The sequence below is a fragment of the Puntigrus tetrazona genome, chromosome 23 (genome assembly GCF_018831695.1).
Source record: "Puntigrus tetrazona isolate hp1 chromosome 23, ASM1883169v1, whole genome shotgun sequence".
Taxonomy (NCBI): Eukaryota; Metazoa; Chordata; class Actinopteri; order Cypriniformes; family Cyprinidae; genus Puntigrus; species Puntigrus tetrazona.
Genome location: NC_056721.1, coordinates 6217182 through 6241007, shown reverse-complemented (window position 1 = coordinate 6241007; position 23826 = coordinate 6217182). Strand labels below are relative to the sequence as shown.

Sequence of the window (23826 nt, the reverse complement as noted above, 5' to 3'; positions counted from 1 at the left end):
TAAAAAAGGAAAAAGGTGCTCTAGTCTTAGTTTACTCTGTCTACTCTTAAATAGGTAACTGACACCTAAAGGCTGTTATATTAAGTGTTCTCAATGTAACCTGTTAAAAGCTTGCAAATGAAGTGTTGCTTTGTTTACGTTTATTTTTCCAGCAAATGAGAAATGTGTGTTTATACAGCTATTCAACAATAGTACGATAAACAACAATGGTGTGAAAAAACAAAACAAACTATTTATTACTAGCAGTAAAATTGCAATAATATAAAATGCTGTTTTTTCAATATATGTTTTTTTATATTCCTACACCTGCAGGTCAGATAAATAAGGCTTTGCCTTATCACTACTATGAAATAATTATTAAAATAACTATACATAAAAATAAGTACAAATATTTAAAATAATATATAATAGCATCAAAATAGCATTACATCTGCTGGTCTTAATTCACTCTATCTATAGGAAACCAACACTTAAACATTATGATGATGTTATTTACATTATCATATAGTTAGTATCTTTTTATTAATATTATTATTAGGAGCAGTAATAGTAGTAGTAAATGAAAAATGTATAATAAATGTAATAAAATGCTTTAAACAACAGTATAAAAAAAATCATACTTTATTGCAGGTAACTCAATGGCAAAACGTTTATTTTTCCAAATATTAAAACATTTTAAAACTTTTTTTATCATAACAATATTTACTAGTTTTTAATGTAACACTTATACAGCTATTCAAACAGTCTCTTTCATTACTGAATTGGTGAATAAAAATATGAACTAAATTATAATTTATTGCATGGCAGTCAATATAACATAAAATCAAATATTTTTGTTTATATAAATTAATTAGCGATTGTAGATTCTAGAAAGATTATGCTGCACATGCAAAGCTGCAGCAAAAAGCAGTGTAATGAAATGTTGTCTGTTCGCTGGGATGGTGTTGCAGAGCGAACAAAGGCTCAAGATAATTGGAAATGAGAAGGGTACAGGAGGTTCTCTTACCTAACACCACCAATTCAGCACCAAAATAAATGATTCCATGTTTGTTCTCAGCGACACACTGATACATGCCAGCATCTGAGAGGTTTACAGAGCTCATTGTCAGGGCTCCGTTCTCTATCTGGATCCTGTCCTGTGATACAGAAGAACAGCAATGAAAAGAATTTTAAAATAGCTGTGCATTCAACTCCAACAAGAGCGACATAGATTTAGATATTATATAATCAATACAACTTTGTCATATACATTTAACAAAGCTCCCATCCTGAGTTTTGACCTGGGCATCCTTGCACTGCCATCCCAGTCTTTTCATGACCACACCATTGCTTGAATTTTACCTCGGCTGCCAGTAGTTCTCCATTCTTCAACCAGCTGTACGAAGGCTTGGGCTTCCCATTGGCCTTGCACTCCCAGAACAATCTCTCTTCGATTGACAAAGCGTTGTCTCGCATCGTCTGAACCCACTGAGGCTTCGCTGAAGAGACAAAAGTCAATCATTTTTATTAATTCAATCATCGGTCATTCATTATATATTGTTTTTAAGTTTTTGAATCACAAAGATATCTTTCTGGTTTTTGTGAAGATTTTTCCCTCAGTTGTGATCATGTTTCCACAATTTCTCGTCTCAGTATTTTTCACGTCATGCTCACCAAGGTTTCATTTATTCAATCACACATACAGTAAAAACAGTAATATTGTTAAATATTATTACAATATACTGTAACCGTTTTCTATTAGAAAATATTTTAAAGTGCCCCTATTATGGGTTATGAAAGGTTCATATTTAGATTTTGATAGTCCCTAACAACAGGTTGACATTCATGTAAGGTCAAAAGACTTTTTACCCAATTTGTACAATGACTCCCAAACTGTTTGTTCAGTTATTCATTTTTTCAAACTCCTCCAGTGATTGGTTGATTTCATTTCAAGCAATGTTCAGACAAACGTGAAAATCAAGTTTTTCCAGGTCTGTACATGTGGGCAATATGCTAATGTTTCATGTTCACATCAATGATTCAGAGTTAGCTTTTCTTTTCACTTATAGCTGTGTTACACACTGCATGAAAGGTAATTTTCGTGCATTTCTTTATTTATTCCTGTGATACGAGGCTGAATTTCCAGCATCACTGCTCCAGTCTCAGTGTCACATGATCCTTCAGAAATCGTTCTAATATGCTCACTCGCTGCTTGAGAAACACTTATTATCAATGTTAACAGCTGGACTGCTTAATGTCTATGTGGACTGTAACACATTTTTTCAGTGTTCTTTGATCAATATAATGCTCAAAAGAACAGCATTAGAAACACGGTATATAATATTACTAGAAATGTGTTTTGTGATATGCCTGTCACTTTCCTCGGTTTAACGTGTCCTTGGTGAATAAAAACTTTTAAAAAGTAGTAAGTAATCATCACGTTCTTGACTGATAGGTCAACACGGGATATGCTAAAAAAAAGTTACTTAACATTAACATTTTAAGAAAACAGTCATGGAAAAGAAAACAACAAAAAACAACGCTATTCTATGACTGCTTTAATTATATTGTTATTTTAAAATGGAAATTCTTCTCTGCATTTCTCCTCTTTTTAAGCTTGCCTCCTTGTTGTATAATAAACACAGCATTGTGTACTACGATTACTGTTGGCTCTTTGACAAATTGCTTTGTTCCTCTTTTGTAACTCGCTTTGGATAAAAGCCTCTGTTGAATGAATAAATATAGCACCACATCTTCCAATCTTAATGAAAACATAATTGTTAAGGCAAGAACTGTTAACATAGATTGCTGCTTAGTTGTTTCTATTCTTATTGTATTTCCAAATTATTTTTTTTTCTTGAGGGCCATGTATAGGGACTAGAACATCAGAAAGACTTGGTCTTGTGCTGTAGTAACATGATAGCAGTTACAAGAAACCACAAACCGTACAATGATTGTAGCGTTCGGCTTTGCAGAAACATGGTCACTCTTTTATTCGATTAATTGGAAGCACAAAATGTCAATAAGCACTCAATCCATCCGCCTTTCTGCCGATTGAAAAGGTGACAGGTCTCCATTCATGTCCCCGATTTTGCCTAGATTCATGATTGAACTGTCAAACGCGGTTCTATAATGTGACACTCTCCTCATGTTCTGCGTTGTTGATTCCCACCAATCACACAAAATCCGCGCAAGCATGCCCATAGATGAACCATCAATCACAGTCCCGCTAACGGAGCTTGCAGGTTTTGTGGCAACTAAGCACTTAACTGATCGATCGGAGTCATGTACTGATTGACTCATCAAGAAAACTGATCAGCTCTGGTTTCCCAGGAATTAATTAAAGTGCCCCTATTATGGATTTTTGAAAATTACCTTTCATGCAATGTGTAACACAGCTCTAAGTGAATGAAAACATCCTGCAAAGTTGTAAATCTAAAAGTGCAACGTTTTGTCTCTCAAAAAAAGACTTGTCTTTAAAATGAGTCCCACGCCATTTCCTTTTGACGCCAACATGACATATTAGCATATTTCCCACCCACTTGTTGTGTGTTTATCTGAATGAAAATGCAAATACATTCTTTGCCACTAGATCTCACTTTTGTAGCGTTAAAAGCTCACAAACACTACTTTGAAATTAAATGAACCAATCACCAGAGGGGTTTGGAAAAATGATTCGTTAAATGAATCGTGTGAAAAAGAAAGAAAAAAAAAGCCTATTATTAGAAAATGAAAGTGTTTTGACCTTGCATGCATGTCAACCTGTTGTTTGGGACTCCCAAAATCAAAATATTAACATTTCAGAGACCCAAACATCTATGAAACACAGGAGCTGACCAACCTCACAACTGTGATCAGTTCTTCTTTTCTACACTCTAGCCTTTTTCAAAGAGTTTGACATACTGCATTATACAAAAACGCTTGCACTCTGACAGCGCTGGGAAAAAAAGCTTTCATGTTTTTGTATCATTTGTGGAGGCCGGGTCTTTTCAGAAGAAGGTCAGAGTTGCACCTGCCCCTCTAACCTTCTCAATAAGTCATACACAAACCTTGGGAACGAACGAACAAACTTGCGTTCACAATAACAGCATTTCATCTGGGAACTTAGAAATGGTGGGTACACAAATGTGAGTGGAAGAAACACCTTTGAAATTCCACCTCTCTAATGCAATAGTGCTGTGCTGATTCGCGCTACGTTTTTGTTTGTATTGTATTTCACTAATGGGTTCCTTGCAAGTAGTGTTCTTATTTGTATTATATATACATTTATTTGAATCAACAACATCACATGTGAAACGTCTTTATACCTATGAGATATTGAGTAGCTGCCATCAATTATCACAAGAAACGTGTGCTATTTTTATCTTGCTATTGAATAATTTTTAAGCACGCTATGGCTGGTAGTCAGTGATCTCCACATCATTAGGTTGAGATCTGTTCTTCTTGTTATCGTGTCGATGGAAAATGACAGAGCCAAGGAGGTAATGATTCTCACATGCTTGCTTCTAGTGCCTAATAGTCCTTTGAGTCATGTCTCGCCTCCAAAAATGGGCTCACAAGTACTTAGGTTCCAGATAGAGCTGCAATTTGTCCATATTTAAGCAATATCCCTTTGAGCCAGACTTTGGTGTCAGATTTGGAACAGAAGCTTTATCTTATAAAACTAAGACAAAATAATGAATAAATTGGAGAGTGAAATGGCAAAGGTAATAAGAGCTGACCTAACTGCAGCGTCTGAATTGCTAATAACGAGCAGTATTATTAACTAAAATATAATGATAATGAATAATACACCAGAGGTGAAAAAATGATTCCATCTAGCAAATATCTATCCATCCATCCATTCAAAACAAATATCCACTCATCTATCATAAAGCATATTTCTATGTATTCATTATCAATCAAATATTTACTTATCCATAAAGCAAACATCCATCCATCTATCATAAAATAAAAACATTTGTCCATGACAAAGCAAATATCTATCCATTATAGAGTAAATATTCATCCATCAATTATAAAGCAAATATCTATCATAATTTAATCTATCAGAAGTCTTGACTTCTTGACGTTCTCCAATTTACGCAACCTTAAGGTCCTGTGGCGATAGGCCAGTGGCGAAACAGCAGGTGTGGATTCACTGGGAGCTGTAGCCGCAAACCGTGTGCAAGCCGCAAGTGTAATAGTCGTCTTCTTGCTGAATGAAGCAACAGCTGGATTCTGCATCTACCGGTGTGACTGAGCAGCCCTCTTTAGGACCATAGTGCTCACCTCCGTAGTAAGGGGCTAGAAAAAGTGTCCTAAACATTGCTTGCTTCACAGAACCTTGGCCATCTTACAGTGGCTGGAGGGGATCCCATTCCCCTCTCAACCCCTGTCTGAAACTCATTTAGCCAATGATGGTCAGCTCACAGAAACATGAGGCAGCTACACATTCCTCTGGCGTGGACACAGCAGTGTCGAACGTTGTGAATCTGGAGCTGGCTTTGCGGTTAAGAATGATCTTGTCTGCAAACTTGCCAGTCTTCCTAAGGGTGTGAATGACCAACTTATGACATTGCATCTCTCACTGCCAAGCAGAAAGCAAGCCACACTGATTAGCGCCTATGCACCTACAATGACGAATCCAGATATGGGTTCCTATCACTCGGTCTGGGATGTCATTGAAAAAAAATGGAATCAGCAAAATGCAACAGCAATGGCCTACTGTTACTGAAGACATGTGCTGCTCAAGATTTAATCATCACTAATACTATCTTCCACCTGCCTACTCACTAAAAGACATCCTGGATGAGCCCACGCTCCAAGCTCTGGCATTGATTATGTCACTGTGAGGAGGAAAGACATACAGGATGTAAGGGTATCCAAAACCATGCAGAGTGTTGATTGCTGGACTGACCACAGACTCATCATCTCCAAGTTGTCTTCACATCAAGCCAATGAGGCGTCCAGAGGGAAACACAGGGAAAGCTGTGATGAAAAAGATCAATGTGAGCAAACTGAGCTTCACTAGCAAAAGATTGTGGAAACCAACTCTCAGAGCTGCAAAACAAGGAAAATGCTGACTGGACTGGACACATTTCCGGAATATTTTGCATTCTTCTGTACTAAAGATTCTTGGACCTTCAAACAGGAAACAGCAGGTCTGGTTTGATGAAAATGATCAAGAGATCAAAGCCCTACTTGCTGAAAAGAACCGCCTTCATCAGAATGACCAGCTAACAGCTAACAGCTAACAAAAATGCCTTTAACAACATTTGCAGGATTGTACAGAGCAATCTTCACAAGATGCAGGGCTCCTGGTTGAGTGCCAAAGCAGATGAAATCCAGAATTTTTATTCTACAGCGCTAAGCTGAGCACTTCCATGCTGAACCTTCCTACCTCTGTCAATAACAAGGCAACTCCAGAGTACCCCAGGTGGATATCAACCACAGCCTAGATGTCTAACCATCAATGGCTGTATCCTTACAGGCCAATCGCCTGACTGACCATCTGGAACAAGGTCTATTACCCGAGACAGAGCGTGGCATGGTGGACATGATATTCTTAGCCTGACAGCTAAAAGAGAATTGTCAAGAGCAGAATCGTGAACTGTATACCATCTTTGTGGATCTCATCAAGGCTTTCGACACTGTCAGTTGTGAAAGCTTGTGGAGCATCATGTAAATTTTTGGGTGCCCTAACAGATTCATCCTGTCGGTACTTCAGTTCCATGAAAACCGAAGTTACAGCCAAGCCAAGCCAAGCCAAGCTCTGCATTCAGCAGACTGCGGACCAATGTGTGGGACCGCAGTGGAACAAGCCTTGTTACAAAAGTCTACCAGGTAGTAGTGGTAACTAACAGGAGGTATACCGGGCAACTGAACCATTTTCACATGACTTGTCTCCACAGACATCTGAGGATCCGGTGGCAGAACAAGGTGCCAGACACAGAAGTCCTTTCCAGAGCAGGCCTGCCGTCAGTTTATACCCTGTTGATGAAAGCCCAGACACGCTGGGCAGGACATGTTGTAAGGATGCCAGATGACTGCATCCCTAAACAGATCTTCTATAATGAACTATCTCAAGGAAAGCAATTGTGTGGGGGACAAAAGAATTGATACAAAGACACGCTGAAAGCCTCTCTTAAATCCATGGATATTGACATCACCTCCTGGGAAATCCTGGCACAAGATTGACCAACATGATGCAAGATGACCCATCAAGGCTGCCAGACATCTGAATCCAGAAGGACAATCATAGCACAAGAGAAGCAAGCACTCTGTAAAGTATAAATAAACTATAAATGCTGCATCAGTGGTCCCCACACATGTCTGCTCAACAAGTGGTAGAGTATTCAAGGCCACTTAAGCCTTATCAGCCACCATGGACATCTACTATACAGCAAATATCTATCCATCTATCCATAATAAAGCAGATATCTATGCATTCTAAAGCAAATATCTATCCATCATAAGGCAAATATCCATCCATCCATCTGTCATAAAGCAAATATATGTCCATCATTTATAAAGCAAATTTTAAACTATCCATTATAAAGTGAATATCCATCAAGTCATCATGAAGCAAATATCTATCTGTCTAAAAGCAAAAAGAAAAAAAAAGAAGGAAAAAATGCTATATATCAATCTATGATTTGGCTCTATAAAATTGTAACTTCTGCCATTTGACACCTTTCTGGATCAACGAAAGTGTCTCAAATTAGCATTTAGCACTGCTGAGTCTTGGCACGGTACAACATCATGCTGCCAATTCCATTACGTGAGCTCCGTTTATTTTGGACTTTACTATGCGGTTATGGAAACTATAAGAAAGTCCAGACAGGGCAGAAAGTAATCAGAAAGCAATTCACTGCAGTTGTGAAATGACTGAACTGGCAGGGTTCCTCATGGTAAATGCAGGCAAGAATTTGAATTGTTATGACAACAATAATATTCATTAAGTGCGTTTTAAATTATTAGCAAGCATTAATTTCAATGACTGGGAACACGATACGGCAAAGAAGACAGGCTTCTGCTAACAGTGCTTTGAAATAATGGCACAAATCCGAACAAAACATATCTACATACAACCTACACAACGTAAAAAAAAAATTCAGTTACAGACCTGGCAACTCATTAATACACTAGCAATTTTTACAGAAGTATTTATACAATGTCAAAGGAAGATTAAACCATTTATGTGATGAGGTAAATCACAATGCAGTGAAAAATACCTAATCTGCATGGATTTCATTGTAAAACTCTGATTTATTGCAAGAAACTGCTGTGACATTTTGCAAAATCCAGGTCATTTTTTATGGCAAATATTAATCACACCATGTGCACTGAATATAAAAGTACTACAGTACGAGTGAAATAATCATACCGTGGAAAGACAGTCGTCCTTGCACTGTGTTCTTTCCCATCTTGTTCTCAGCCACACATTCATAGCCTCCGGCATCCTCCTGCTGGAAACTGGGAATCTCCAGAACTACATTTGAGTTCTTCATCTTCACCTTGCTGGGAAACGGCACTCCGTTCGCTCTCCTCCACGTTATCTCTGGAACTGGGCTGAATGTATGAAAAACCATGGTGAGTAATCTCACAAAAGAGAAACACGAAAAAGCTACATAGAGAGAAAAAGATGTAAAAAGAACATACAGAGAGAGAGAGAGAGAGAAACAGAAAAGATGAAGATGAAGAACAGAAATTTTGTATAATATCATTATATTGTAGATTACTGTCGTTCCTCCTCATATCACAGCTCTAACATACTAAATGAGTTACATTTCCTCATAAGACACCATCTCGGGTTTTTTTTTTTCGCAAGGAATACGTATATGGCTCATCCGCTAATGGGATCAATTGAGAGAGAAAAATTGCCTCAAGGCAAAAAATAGACTGTTATACGGTATTTCCCAAACAGATTTTGACAAGCATGTTTAAAAGGTGGCGAGAAGTGGTGGAAAAGGGCCAAGTTGAAAAACACATTAAGCTCAGTGACAGAGCACCATTAAAAGTCCTGGTAGCCGTAAAGGAAGGAAGCGGCATCAGTAACTACAAAAGGGTGCGGAATCACACTTACTTCCCCAAAGCAAAACACTCCAGTGTCACAACTGATCCCTTTGCAGCCGGAACCATGTCAGAGAAATGAACCTCTATTTTCGGCTCATATTCACCCATTACGCCTAGAAAAAAAAAAACTGCTTTATTTTTTCATTCGTGATTATTTTCATTCACTGATTATGTGTAATAGTATAAAATGCATTATAAGACAGAAATCAAAGAGGGTTAGTAGGTGAACAGCTTTTTTCCCCTGAGCACAAGCAGCAACAAATTATTCATACCGTCATCTGGAGTCTGACACAACGTGAAGAGGTGTGGTGTTTGCTGCAGTTTTTACAGTGTCTGTAAATATTTTATCCAGCCATTGTTTGTGTTTACTTTATGGCAAAGTATATTTAGGACTGTGAAAGTGTTTCTGGAGAGTAAGCAGGGTTGTATATGAAGCTCTGACTTCTAAAAAATGCTGTCTAAAACTAATTTACACTGTCTTGTTATGTTAAAAAAAGTGTTTGCATGGTTAACGTGCTGTCGACACCAGAAAGAAAGTGTTTTCGGTGTTGCTTTCAAATCCAAAGCAAAATAAATTAGTGTTTCATAGTGTTTAAAGTCCAAATACAAAAACACAGATATTAATACACCTGCATAATTCAATACATTTAGTAAACCTTGGCAAAGAAGCCCCAACCCATGGTATAACAGCTATATATATATATATATAGAGAGAGAGCTGTTAGCCCAGCTAGACACATAAATTATCTAAAGTTGCATAAGAACATGTTAGTTATTTAGTTTGAGTACTTGATGCTTTTAATATTTAATATTACTTGGGCAGAGTCGTGTGTTAATGAAGTTTTAATTTTATTTTTTTTACTGGATACGCTGCATTAAAGCTCTTCATTTATTTCATTTTACATGTACGTGGTGGAAGGGACCTCCTACAGCAAGTGCACTATCACAATTCAACCTAACCTGATGCTTAAAGGCATCAAAGTCAGGTCGATCAAACCCTTTAGTGCTATGCTATGATTCAGCTTCTGCCTACTAATTGCCCATTGAAAAAAAAGAAGACAGTTACCATCGGTTCGTAGTACCAGAGGGGTCGGCGAGCTGAGGACTTTGCCTTTAGTGATGCGGTTAACCACCACGCATGTGTAGTTACCCACATCTGAGGGCTCGACTTTGGCGATGTAAAGGTTTCCCGTCTCCTGAGAGACAAAGCGACGATTGTCTTGCTGAACAAAGTAAGGGTACTCATTAAAGACCCATGCAAATGAGAGATCTGGAAAAGAGATAGGGAACAAAACATATATAATTCAAAACGAATCAGCTAGGCTAGCCAAACACTCTCGGGAACTTAAATGAGAAATTCTTTGTAATTTCTGGTATAATCATTAGGGCACCGATAACACCTTTTTCTCCCAGTAGCACTTCTGAAATCTGACCCATGATCATGAGGCAATTAGAAGCCTAAGCTGTGTTAAACGCATCTAATAAAACACAATAAAACCAAAGAATATGAAGAAAATAAAAATAAAAAATACTCGACATACGTGTCAGGCAAAGATCAAATAAATGAACTCACACTCTAACTTGAAAGCCATTAAGCCCTTCAAATTTGTAAACATTTTTATAGGCCACAAGGTGCAAAAAAAATAAAAAATAATAATAATAAAATGAAAAAACAAAGCATGCAAGCTCTTCCAATTAAAAAAAAAACATTTAATGGAGCACAGTGATAAAAGTTAAACCTCATGGAGCAGAAATCTGTATTTCACACACACGTGCAGCATATTTATGCTATACTAGGCTATAAATAAAAAAGTAACACTATAAATGCCTTACCTCCTGCATATGATGGTGTACCACAAAGTAAAACAACCCCCTGGCCTTCTCGCACAGAGACAGCACTTCTTGTTTGAGTTTTTAAATTCAAGTCTGAAAGGCATAAAAAAAAAAAAAAACTGTGAGAAAATACTGCAGTGCTAGACACGAGCATGAAATGAAAATACCTTAGAGATGATTTCTTTTATCCCAGCTTAAGATCCCAGCAGGCACCTTGATATCAATTGATATCAATTTGCCATCCAATGTTAGTCAAGACTTGATCAAGATGCTGTCCCAGCAGGCACCCTAATATCAAGTGATATCAATTTGACATCAAATTTTAGTCAAGATTTGATCAAGATGCTGTATAACATAATTTTAAGGTCAGTTAGGACAGCAATTTCTTCCAGTGGTGACTGGGTAAAAATATGAAGTTAATACTTACATTGACACTGGTTTGATGTATATTATGGCCAAACTGTTTAACATTCAATGATAAAGCTTTCTCTACTGTTTAACATCACACCAGTAGATGGCGCTATGCTAGCAGTGACTCGCATTGATGATCTAAAAACGAATCGTGACCTTGTCTACAGCCGATCTCCGGGTCTGGTGATAGCACGTTAAGCATAGCTTAGCATAGATCATTGACTCCAACTAGATCAGTAGCATCGTGTTCAAAAATGACCAAAGACTTTCTGTGCGATATCATTACGCCTGCAGCGGTCATGGTACGGCAGTATACTTCCTTGATTATTACGCCGGAATGAGAGTATAGTTCCTCGTCATATCAGCCTAGAAAGGTACACGATAGTACACAATACACCTACAACAGATATGTTTTAAACAGGAAAAATACTGAACCACTTTAGTAATTTTTGAACATGATGCTACTGGTCTAATCAGATTCAATGAACTATGCTAAGCTATGCTAAAAGTGCTATCGCTAGAGCCGGAGATCAGCTGAATGGATTCAAAAACGGTTAATGATTATTAACTCTGGGAGAGTTGGAGAATGAGCCTATTTCTTAAAAAAAGTAGTGTTCCTTTAATAAGCAGCAAATTAAAATTTGAGAGAAAAGTTTAGGGTTGCCCTTGACTAAGGATTTTTTTGGTTGACTAGTAGTTCTTAAGTACTAGTTGACTTAAGCATTAGTCGACTAATCACACGTTTATTAATAAACAATTTGAACCGTTAGGCTATTATCAGCCTCTAATTGCCTTCATCCTAATAAGTGCGCAAGCACAAGAATAAAGCTTGCTACAGTGCACCAGCAGAAATAATTATAATGTCAGTGAAAAACAGTAAGGAGACTGCATTACCATTCTGATATTTTGTGTGTCGCCAACACTCATCTCTTCAGCAGTGATGCACCTCTATGCATATTTTCATACGAATAACATAATCTGAGATCATTGGCTTTCAATTTGAAATGGTATATTTGTAAGTAGACATTTCACCCTCTATGGATATATTTTATATCTGTAAGGCATCACAGACGGAAACGACAGAAAACACATCCTGTTCGCTATCATTATTTCGGCGCAATTAGTTTTTTATTGTGAGTGCACACATATAAACATAGAGTCCTTACAGATTTGAAATATGCATTTCTCTTATCCGTATGGCCAAAAATGACCAGTATTTTAAGTGCACCACACCGCTACTATTCAGTCTCTGTATAGACACTATAGCGCACATTATCTAGGATAACATTAAACCGAGCGCTAACCGTGCTAATTCTTACATATTTTAAATAAGCCATATTCGAGGTCGATGAATGATAGGCTAGCATTTGGGTCCACCTGACCTTTTCTGCCAGTCATGGACTGCGTGACTTCGCCTGTGGATTATTTTTTTTTCCGGCTAATAAAATTCTGGCTGACCAAGCCTCTTCTGCTATTAGGGGGCAGGCCTAGAAAAGTTGTAGTTAATATTAATATATGTGTTGTGTGTGTTTTACAGTGTAATATGAAAACATACTAAGGTACTAAGGAAATCTTTGGGGACCAGAATATGTTTGCAGAGACAGCACAATGTGCTACAACTATATATACAAATAGAAAAAGCACTAGCAAATAAAGAACATATTAATCAGTTTGACAGCACATGTGCTGCAAATACTCACAACACAACCAAGTACAGGATGCACTACAAAAGTGAACCATGGTTTCATTATAGTAAAACTGTAGTAACCATTTTTGTTATATAACCACAGTTGTTTTAATAGTACAACTATGGTTTAATACTAAGATCATGGCAAGTGTAAACTATTTGCTGGTCTGAAACTGCATAGCTCAGACATCTGTCAAAGCAATTGACAGGGCAAGCCATATAAAAATATATGCCTAAAGAGTTTGTTTAAAGCACTTAATGCAACATGACGCATCCCCCATGTTTTGGACAATTTGGATTGTGCATTTTTCCTGCACCGCTCACACCGTGACCTCTGATGTTTTATCCATTAAAATGAATTATTCACTGCTGTAAAATGATGTGTCTGGCAGAGGTTGTTCATGCACAGCACAGAGACCGGATTCGTTAATGAAATAAAAATAATTGCTGATTCCTTTCATTAATAAATTATTAGCTGTTTGCTCTCTCATGTGATAGAAAACATTTGTTTTGCAGTAGCACAGAAATCACCTTTTGCACACAGTGACATGCCTTTAAAATAATGCAGAAGAAGATTTTAAACATGCATTTTTGAAAATATGCTGAAATGTATATGGACGCATACATTGTAGACTTTCGTACAGAAAGTAAAACTATAAATAACTGTAAGAAAATAAATGTACAGTGACAATTTTTGTTTCAAAATAATATGTAAATATTTATTTCAAATTAGTTAAATGTATTGGAATCGGAAAATATTTAATTGTCATTAATTACATGTAATAAAATCCACTGACAGACTCAATATTTTATGAATCTTTGTAAACATTAGTACATTTTTTAAAGTCATTCGTACACGTATACAATTCAAAAAGGGTCCTAAAAACTCTTAGTGACAGTACAGTGAAAGTTTAGTTTATTATAATGCTGTATATGCAATACAGTATATATGGACATATGCACTTTTGAGTCAAACTGGTTAAATATATTAAATAAATGATATGGAATTTAACATATTTAAATACTGTCATTATTTAAATGCAATTAAATCAACTGAATTTTAAATCCAAAAAGCTTTGTATTTAATCATACTGTACCCGTTAAGTATAATATAGGGTCCTGCCACATTCAAGGCCCAGAAAGGAAGAACTGTTAAATAAAGTTGTTTTTTGTCAATTTTGACAATGTCCTTGGACTTTAAATGTGTTAAGATCATTGCTGTCTATGGAGGATCAGTAAGCTCTGAATAAATAAAATATTTTCATCTGTGTTCTGAAAATGAACAAAGGTCGTACGAGTTTGTAACGACATTATGGCGAGTAACTAACGAGGGAATTGTCATTTTTGGGTGAACTATTATTTTAATCAAGTTTTTTTCTGTGTCTATATGAGAGGTGCCAAAACGTTTCACCACGAAAAGCCAAGCTAACTTTAAGGCTGTGGGTTGATAAGACATGCTGCATTATGTTCAGCTATATCGCTGAAAAAAATGACAAACTAAATGACATTTTTAAAACACATTTTCTACATTACAATGGAAAGATTAAATTAAATGTGTGCCAACCATTTGTTTTCACTGTATTTCTTGTAGGAGCTATATTTGCATTGGTCGCGTTAAGGTGTTGATAACTCATTTTCTCTCTTCTTTAAGCTAGTCCAATATTGGCAGCATCCACTCTTAACACCTGTCACCCTGCATTGAGCGGCTGAAGTGCTAATATAGCATGCTAACGCACAGTCGATGACTCACATGCAAACTGGAGGCTCGCTCTTCTGCTAAGAATTGCTCCCTGTGGGTTGAAGGCAGTGCACTGGTATATCCCTCCATCCTGGGCTCGGTCCAGACTCCTAATGACCAAATTTCCTCCAGATAGCCGCCGACGGGAATCGGTACTGAGATTAATCAACGTGCCGTTCAGAGACCACCTACAGACACACAAACAGACAGATGATAGCGCACACAGCTCAATGTGTTGTGGTAACTGCTGATTTTGAGTGATTTTCCGTGATAACCTTTGCGATTGATTTTGTTTTGGATGTACAAATGCCATGTGGAATATCAATGAATCATTACAAAGATTGGTATTATGCTTCATCTCTGATTCATTTCAACGAGAAGTATTTCGAAACTCGCTTTGTTGAAAATGTTGTGAAGAAAAGCAGCTTCGCGTGGAAATGGATCATATTACACAGGTAAAAGCATTCGCAAAAGGCAATTCATGTTGAGTTTTTATGCTGAAAGATTTCCAGCAGCTCTTTTTGCTGTCCTTTTCATTGTGCGATGATTAGCGCCGGAGAGTCTCATCAATTCCACTTTCTCACACCTCATCAACGCCTATCATTAAGACCCAAGACCCGAGCCCACCTGAGGCCTTAACTACTAGCGTGCAATTCAGAGGCCAGCCCGCTAATGTGGACAGATTTTCAAAGGGCGCAAGATCATTTAAGGATCCTGAGGCCTCACTAGTCATTCGCTCTGACAGGGCGTCAGCTGGGTTGAACTCCCATAGTTCAACTGTGTGTCTGCACACCCCAGGAACAGATGCTGTGTGCTAATTTACTAGCATGAGCGGTGGCTGCAAATAAGCTAATGGAGGTGTAAATACAAAAACAATCTCACAGAGCTGTGTTCAAGGCCCCCTATTGTACACAGCAATATAAAAAGGCTCTATGACGTTTCCAGTTGTTCACGATTTACCGATGCTAACTTTTTACCAATTATCGCTATTAACTAGCATGTATTTTACTTGCATACTGGCTGTTTATTAGTAGCCTACATATTGATGCTTTATTCTGCATGACCCTACTTAATCTCTTAATCCAACCCCATACCTAAATTTAGCAAATGCCTTACTAACTATTAATAAGCAGCAAATGAGGAGTTTATTGAGACAAACGTTGCAGTTAATAGCGAGAACCTTCACATAAAGAGTGACTGGATTTTTTAAAATATGTTTTACTCAGTTTCTACCTGATAACATATTGGCATAACAAGTAAAATTTATATTCTTTCAAAAAAATGGCAGTGGGTGTAAATCATTTCCGAAACTTTAAAAAAATTACATAAATGAAATAAAACTGCTTCTTAAAAACAAAAAACAAACAAAAAGTTAATAGAATGTATAATTAACGTCTTGATTTTTAGTTGCTTATTTTATTATTTGTAAAGTAAAACCCTTGAAAGTTTACAGTTCTTGGAAAGCAAACCTTTTTTTTTTCCAACAAATCCAACAGTTTTATTTCTACTTTTGTAAAGAAATGTGTTTTTGAAATATACAATTTTATAATAATATTAATAATAATACACTTTATGGAAACTATGGAAAATTACAGAAACAACAACAAAAATTCAGATAGAAAAATACAAATTGTTGGTGTAGTTCAGTTTTTTTTTTTTTTAAAAATCACTTTTCCCCCCACAAATTAGTTTTGTCATCCGAACATTTTTTTTTCCCCATGGGAACAAAAAGCACCGTTTCCTGACAAGGAAGGCCATGCTCTGGTTTTCTCCACCCACACTGTGAAATTCATAAATTTATTCTTAAGAATGCCCATCAGCTGTCAAGTGGGCCTTTAGTAAATGGCACAACAGGTTAACCATACATCCATAAATGAGCAAATATGATGGAATATCACTTGACTCAATGCATTGGTTCCAGTCACAGCTTCTTACCGTTTTTACCCATGTATATTTATTATCTTTTCTTTTCAGCATTTTTTATCTCTGAGAGCAGCTGTATATGTCATGAACATAGCAGGGATCAGGGTAAGGGCCAAGAACAAAACGCTCTTGACATCTCACAATGTAATAGCTTTCTCGCTCCGCTCAAATCATCAGCTGCTTCTAATGTGAAACCTTTTCGCGAGCAATGCAAATAAGAGTCGTTCGACATCAATAAGCGGTTTTCTGTTGGGTAAAAATAGTAGCGAGGCAAGTGAGGCCCGATCAAGGGCACTTGACACACAGCGGCAAATAGGTGACACATCCGCGCAGGCTGCGATAACAGAAGAAAAACGGAGATGAAGTGAGGGGAGGTGTGAAGTGGGGTTACGTTCGCCTCAGGGCTTTTCTGGAAAGTGCCGAGTCTCCAGTGTGGCTGAAGCTGAACTGGAGTCGACCCTGCTGTTTATATCAATTTTGTATGAGGAGGGGGGGGGCATCATTGATACGACTGCTGGTGTGGGATCCAAAGCACCAGGCTCATCTGCTCATCTCTCTGCTCTCCTCATGGTGCTCAGACCTTCAACACCTGTGGACCGCCCTGGAGACCAGTCTCTGGCTGTGGCGGCCAGCGTATGTTCCAAGGGAGCAATCTCTGCTTCCACACACGCGCACACACACACACACACACACACACACAGTTGTGGGCCAGCAACGCAGGCCAGAAACTCTCAATGCTTCAAATGATTTCTAAGAAGAAACAAAACACGAACACATAAAAATGAACTGCATTTGCTTGGGCTGGGTAATATATCGAATATTCACAATATATTCTTAATGCTTTTAAATTAAGCAGTTTGAGGCTTCTTTTTATGAATTCTTACGATTCAAAAGTCTTACGATTCGTGAGTAGAAAAGTTTTCAGACAGGTGTTTTAACTGTCACTTTCTGATTTAAAACACTGATTCAACTTTGTTTTTTGATGCATCTCCCAAAAATGTGCTTTAGTTTTTTTTCCCAATTGTAAATATAAAAATTAATGTATGCAGTTCAGCCTGACGTGTAAAATGGTTAAAAATTGCGTATTTCACTTTTCTACATATTCATTTTATTTCAACTAAAACAACTGTACTTTTTGCTTTCTGTGAACTGATTCCCATTTACACCAATAAAAATAACTAACAAAAATGACCAAAATATTGTACAAGATAAATATATTTCTATCACAAAATAGTTATTTATTACTTAATTTTACATAATAAGGCTATTAAAAATTAACGAAGTAGACAATTACGGCCTTAAAAATAATAACTATTGGATAATACATTTGTATGCAATATAAACAAATGGTGCAGTTATGTCGTCTGTGCTTGAATTCAAGTTAATTCTGATTGTTTGCTAATTTTTTATTATTATTATTCAGCAGTTCTGAAAGATATTTTAATGATCTTATCAACGTATAACTATGATGATGCCATGTCATTGTTGCAGCAGTTGAAATAACTACTATATATAATAAACTAATATGCTAAAAATGCATATAAGCTGCTATGGTAATTTGCTCCTATACTGGTATTGTTACCATTACTTTTAGTAAAAAAAAAAAAAAAAAAAACAGAACTAGGAGAATTTACTCCAATAATTGAACAGAAAAACCAGCAAAGCAACAATGAGAACAGACCAAGAACTGAACAAATCATTAGGGTTTAAATAAAATAAATCACAGAAATAAACATCAGGTGCAAACTAATAAATGTGTAACCAAGGAGACAAAACTAGAAAAAAAAAACGTCCAAAAAAGAATATATTTGTACTTTCCTATTCTCACAGAAACTAGAATAATTAGCTAAAATGACCAAATTACTAAATCATTAAATTGCTGATCATTACAATCACAAACAAAAGATGCTTCCTCTTTGTTTGAAACATTACCGTCACAAGCCACTTCTCAAAATGGAGTGAAAAGTGAAAAATATTTTGACAGTAAATGACATCTATACAGTTTGACAGAAATGATGGCTCCTCTTATCCAAATACATCATGGAGACTGTCCAAAATACGCAATATATTTTTAGTTTTACAATATTTTATTTTTATCACCTAGCCCTATTATTCACAAAATGTAATAAGTCTAAGAACTAAGGACATTTGTTCTTCATGCTTGAAGTCAAAACCATCATTCGGTCTTTAATGAAGCATTTAGCTGTATCTGTATTCACAGAGGAAAGATGCATCTATTAAGAAAACTAATTTCTCGTGCAAGCTGCAGCAGGACATGAGTTTGGGATTTCTAATATAACTTTGAAAGGCTGGATATTTTGAATTCAAGGTTTGATGTATTCTTTCAAGCAATTACCTTGTCGTTTGCACAAATCATTTTAGCATGCACTTCATTTAAACTATGCAGACTGACTCGCTTCAAAAAAGATATTTTTGTCAGCAATCACACTTCACTGAAGAATTTATACAGATTAAATCAAGTCTTTTGGCAATTCATCGTTGATATCTCATTCTGCCAGTAAGTGCGTGGATTTGATAAAGTTTGTCAAATCTTTATTCTTTGGAGTAGCTTCGGCAATATTTTTTTTGCCTGGGTGTCAGGAAACTTGGGTGGTAAAAATCATATTTTGACAGTTAGGGGAGCAAGTGCTGCACTGTTCAAGAACCGGCCGGTGAGATAGTGCAAGAGTAATTTAAAAGTGCATCTACCTTTATTTTTTATGAACCTCACAGTTATAGCCGGGCAATTTATTCTAGAGAGCTGACAACTCAGCTTCCCTGCTCAATAGCAGGAAGGAGCCAGAGAAGAAGCGCTTCAGCCCTATTTGCACATCAAGAGAGGTGTGCAGGTTAAGGCTCAGGCACCGCTCCGCATGACGTGTGGCACAGCAAGAGAAAGAGCAAAAAGATGATTAGAAGAAAATGAGGAACGCACAGGCCTGTGAACGGTACAGGAAGGCTAAACATAACCCATGTGCTTTCAACCGGGGGAGGAAATCTGGTCCTTTAAGGGTCACTCCACTCCAAAATGAAGATTTTGTCATTAATCACTTACCTATAAAAGCTTCGTTCATGGAACATAATTTAAGATATTTTGGATGAAAACGGGGAGGCTTGTGACTGTCGCATTGACTGCCAAGTAAATAACGCTGTCAGGGTTCAGAAAAGTATGAAAGACATCGTCAGAACAGTCCATTCGCGTATCGCCGCTTTGGAGAGTGTCCACTGAACGCGACACACGGATATGCTGTTTTCATTTCAAATCAAGGTAAATAATCGTAGAAAATGTATCCGTGACAGAGAACAGTCAGCCGACAGTTTGCATTTAATGGATACTCTCCAAAATGGAAGTCGTATTTTAATTTTCTTTGCACACAAAAAGCACTCTTGTCGCTTCATGACATCCCGATTGAACCACCGACGGCGGATGGACTATTCTGACGATGTCTTTCATACTTTTCTGTACCTTAATAGTGTTATTGACTTTGCAGTCAATGGCACAGTCACACGTTTCATGGTTTTTATCCTAAATTGTGTTCCAGATACGAATGAAGCATTTACGGGTTTGGATTGACATGGTACCCCCAGTGATCAATGACACCATTTTTTTTTTTTTGGATTGGAGCGACCCATTAACTAAGATCAAATCTGGGTGGCGATTAAAGATTTGTGTCGTTAGATTTTATGTGTCTAACTTCCTGTTTACTCCTGCTGATGCCTTTTCGTGTAGACATGAGAGACACATTCCCATTTACCACTGGCTTTTTCATCCATTTCTTTTGTCCACTTTCAAACACTTTCCTGATTTCTTTGAGGGGAGGGTGAATATGGGATTTTTCTGATCTCTCAGTCTAATATTGCAAAATAAGCTTGCGCAATTTACCTATGAATGTAAAAGGAGACAATGGAAAATGATACGTAGAGCAGCAGCTTTCATTTCTGCTCTGATAGCGGCAAAATTATGCTGGGTAATCAGGAACGCTAAGAGAACACTGTGGTTTTTGCAAACCAGGCTCATTGGGAATATATGCTTGTGGCGATGCTTCGGCAATACCGATATTTTGTAAAGTATATGTTTTAAAGCGAAACATCCAGTGAGTGGCGCTAAAATGCGTATTCAATACGTGACTGTGGCCATGTTTTTATTACGTTGGTACAGGAATGTATTGGTGCGATTTGCATTATAATTTCTAAGCCATAATAGTGTGCAAGGAATTGTGTGAAATGTAGTTTTTTTTCATTCATCATTCATGGATTCATTTTAACTGCTTTTAACATTTCAAACCAAACTTAAGATTTCAGCTGGCAAAGTTTACATCCCATGTGGCTAGCACGCTTTAACAAAACATTTCATAATGCTTAAGAATTATATCAGTATGTAGAAAGACAAATGAATTTGACCACATTAATGTTTATGAAAGCAATACAGTCAAATGCTTTTTAGAAATGGTCAAATGTGGACAAGATCAAAATGTTTCAGGCCCCATTTACAACTGTATTTAGCATTGACATCTTGGGATCGACAAAAACACAATCTAATGCAAAGTGTAAACAGGGTCTGTGTCCAAAGAAATCTCTGTTTATGTCATACGCAGCAATCTGCAGTGAGAAAAAGAGATGAGGTCAATGATTTTGCAGTTTTCTAGTGACATAAGTGATTGGCTGCAATTCAACGATGCTAAAATGTTTCACTTTATACAAATGAATAGTTGTAATGGAGGCGATGAGATGAGAGACGCAAGCTTTTATTATAATACATGATCAAAACAAAAGCAGGGTCGACAGTAGCAAACAGGTACGGCATGGGCAAAACACAAGAGATGTCGGGCATGCGTGGGTCTTAGATCGGTAAACAGTCTCCAAATAGGCTGGGCAGGAGGGGTAATCCAAAAACACCAGCAATAATCCAGGAAGGATCAAACGGAGTCCAAACGAAAAGACGAAAGGGTAAATCCCAAGTACACCGGTGAGAATCAGAACATGGGAAAACAGACAAGGAGAGACTAGGAAAACTAAACTGATTTTGTAATGTAGCTATCACAAGGTGTGTGATAAATGCTGAAACAATGCTCTGCATTGAACGGGCGAATCAGGTGTGTGTCGTCGGTGCAGTGGGTGAAGTCCAGAGCGAACTACGACAGTGGTGCGGTGTGGAGTCAATGTGGAGAGGAAGTGACATCTGGTGGTGTGTGCACCGAAGTTCGAGGACCAGATTCATGACAATAGTGAGCAATAGGTGCAAGGACGGTGGAGATCATGTGATCCGTCTCCTGTGAGATTCAGGATGGCAATAGTAAATAACTGTATAGCAAATAATGGCTTAACAGTTTCATTAACAATCCTTTTAGTACTTAAAGGAATAATAAATGCTAATTTCTTGAAAAAATATGCGCTTTCAAAAAATCTTTAAGCATTAAAAGGTCCTGTTACAGCTCCCACTTTTTGTTCAGTGGCCTTGTACTTACATCAAAATATCAATGCAATGTACTTATTCATATTGTATTGCAGAACACTTTTTACTGCTATTGAGGTTGGATGCGTGTAAGGTTAGAAACATGGGTTGGTATAAGAGAGGGTTAAGGATTAAGGGATGGGTCAATTGTAATTATAAATGTAATCGCAGAAATTAATTACAAATGCAACTTTTCAACTACAAGTGCACTGTAAAACATGTATGTACACAATGAGTGCAATGTACTGAATTATTGATAAAAAATCCTAATCAGCCAAGCTGGCAAAACCAGGAGATCTGTTTCTGGAATGCTTTTTATTTCTTTAACATCATGGCTGACAGCTGACAGCATTTTATGTAATATTAAAATCATTTAACTTTAATTTGAATATCACTGTGCATGAATTTAATAATCATAAACAATGTAACAAATCATAATTTACCACATATCTCGAAAATAAATCAATTTTAGGAAACATTTTATTAGTCACTGTGTGTGTTTTGAATTTGTATTCATTGAATTACTTCCACTTTCTTTGTAAATGTGAGACAGCTGTGCTCGCAGAGAGCCCACCCACACTCTCTTCTGACTGGCCGTGATTAGTGATTGATTTTGTTGCGTCCTGTAGCCGTGTCTGGTACGGACAGAAAAATTGCTTGTCGCTGGAATCTTATTGCATCGTGTCTGGTTTGGAAGACACAGTAATGCCTACCAGCGAAGAAGAGTACAGCAACCCGATGACCTCAAAAACACTGTCAGCGTTGAGAAGGGCATAAGAAATTCTCTAAGTGAAAAAAAATAAAATCAATTCTGATCAGCTATTTTCAGACATTTTGAAGCTGTAAACAGTAAGTTTCAACCCAGTATTTAAAACGCACTTTTGAATAATAAACGTACACTGCGCGTTTGAGAGATCTACCTTGGTTTAAATTGAATGATGCATGACACATAACATGTGCCACATGTTTAATTGATGTGTATGTGTCAATGCATTCCTTGAGCCCTGCCAGCGTGAAGCCGGTATAAATATTGCAGTTTTATGGCTCTTCTGTTAAGATGGAGCCCATGAAGACACTATGAGGTACAGCCTCGAGATGTGAAATCCATAATCCATTAAATTACAGGAACATTCCTGACTAACCATTGCCATCAGATAATGCAGATGTCAAAATGTGACACACTGTGCCCCGGCATATATCTAATCTGAACATACAGCTAAAATTAATGGACTGTTGAGACGTACCTAAAAGAAAGATAATTTTGTTGTCACGGGCAACTGGGGGAGTGAAAATTGTGAATTCTGTACGTCTTGGTCATTAAATTCTAATAATATCATACAATACTGCATGAATAAATATCTCTCCATGCATGACTGGTGTTGCTGAATCTTTCAAATGACTCAGTGGAAGAAAAATGTCTCAAAACTCTGTGAGCTGCCTACATAGGCGGTGTTAAGGCGTTACAAGCATGCTTTTCATGCGAATGGTTCCAAACGGTAGGCACTTATTTTCATCTCATCGCGCCAGTAATGCCTGATTAAGCAGTGTTTGTGAGCAAGTCCTGCTTTGTGTACAGCGTTACAATTTCAATCGCTCTTTTACCACTCTAAAAGTATGAACAATGCATCAGCATTTTCATTCAGATCAACAAGCGGGCAGGCAATATGTTAAATGTTTCTAGTTAAAGTCAACACGCAGCGACTCGTTGATTCGGTCGACTCTTTTTTTTTTGAGAGACAATAATAC

The 23826-nt window shown here is 37.2% G+C and overlaps 1 protein-coding gene across 2 annotated transcripts in view; it reads right to left on the bottom strand.

Annotated features, from left to right (window-relative positions):
• Positions 1-23826, bottom strand: part of cntn3a.2 (contactin 3a, tandem duplicate 2) — a 67590-nt gene that overhangs the window by 29220 nt on the left and 14544 nt on the right. For both annotated transcript variants that reach the window (XM_043225550.1, XM_043225549.1), the window contains 7 exons: positions 14718-14893; positions 10870-10962; positions 10103-10306; positions 9047-9149; positions 8348-8532; positions 1342-1478; positions 1007-1136 (listed from right to left, as the gene is read on the bottom strand). In XM_043225550.1, the coding sequence (XP_043081485.1) occupies positions 1007-1136; positions 1342-1478; positions 8348-8532; positions 9047-9149; positions 10103-10306; positions 10870-10962; positions 14718-14893 (1028 nt within the window). The remainder of the gene's footprint in view (positions 1-1006; positions 1137-1341; positions 1479-8347; positions 8533-9046; positions 9150-10102; positions 10307-10869; positions 10963-14717; positions 14894-23826) is intronic.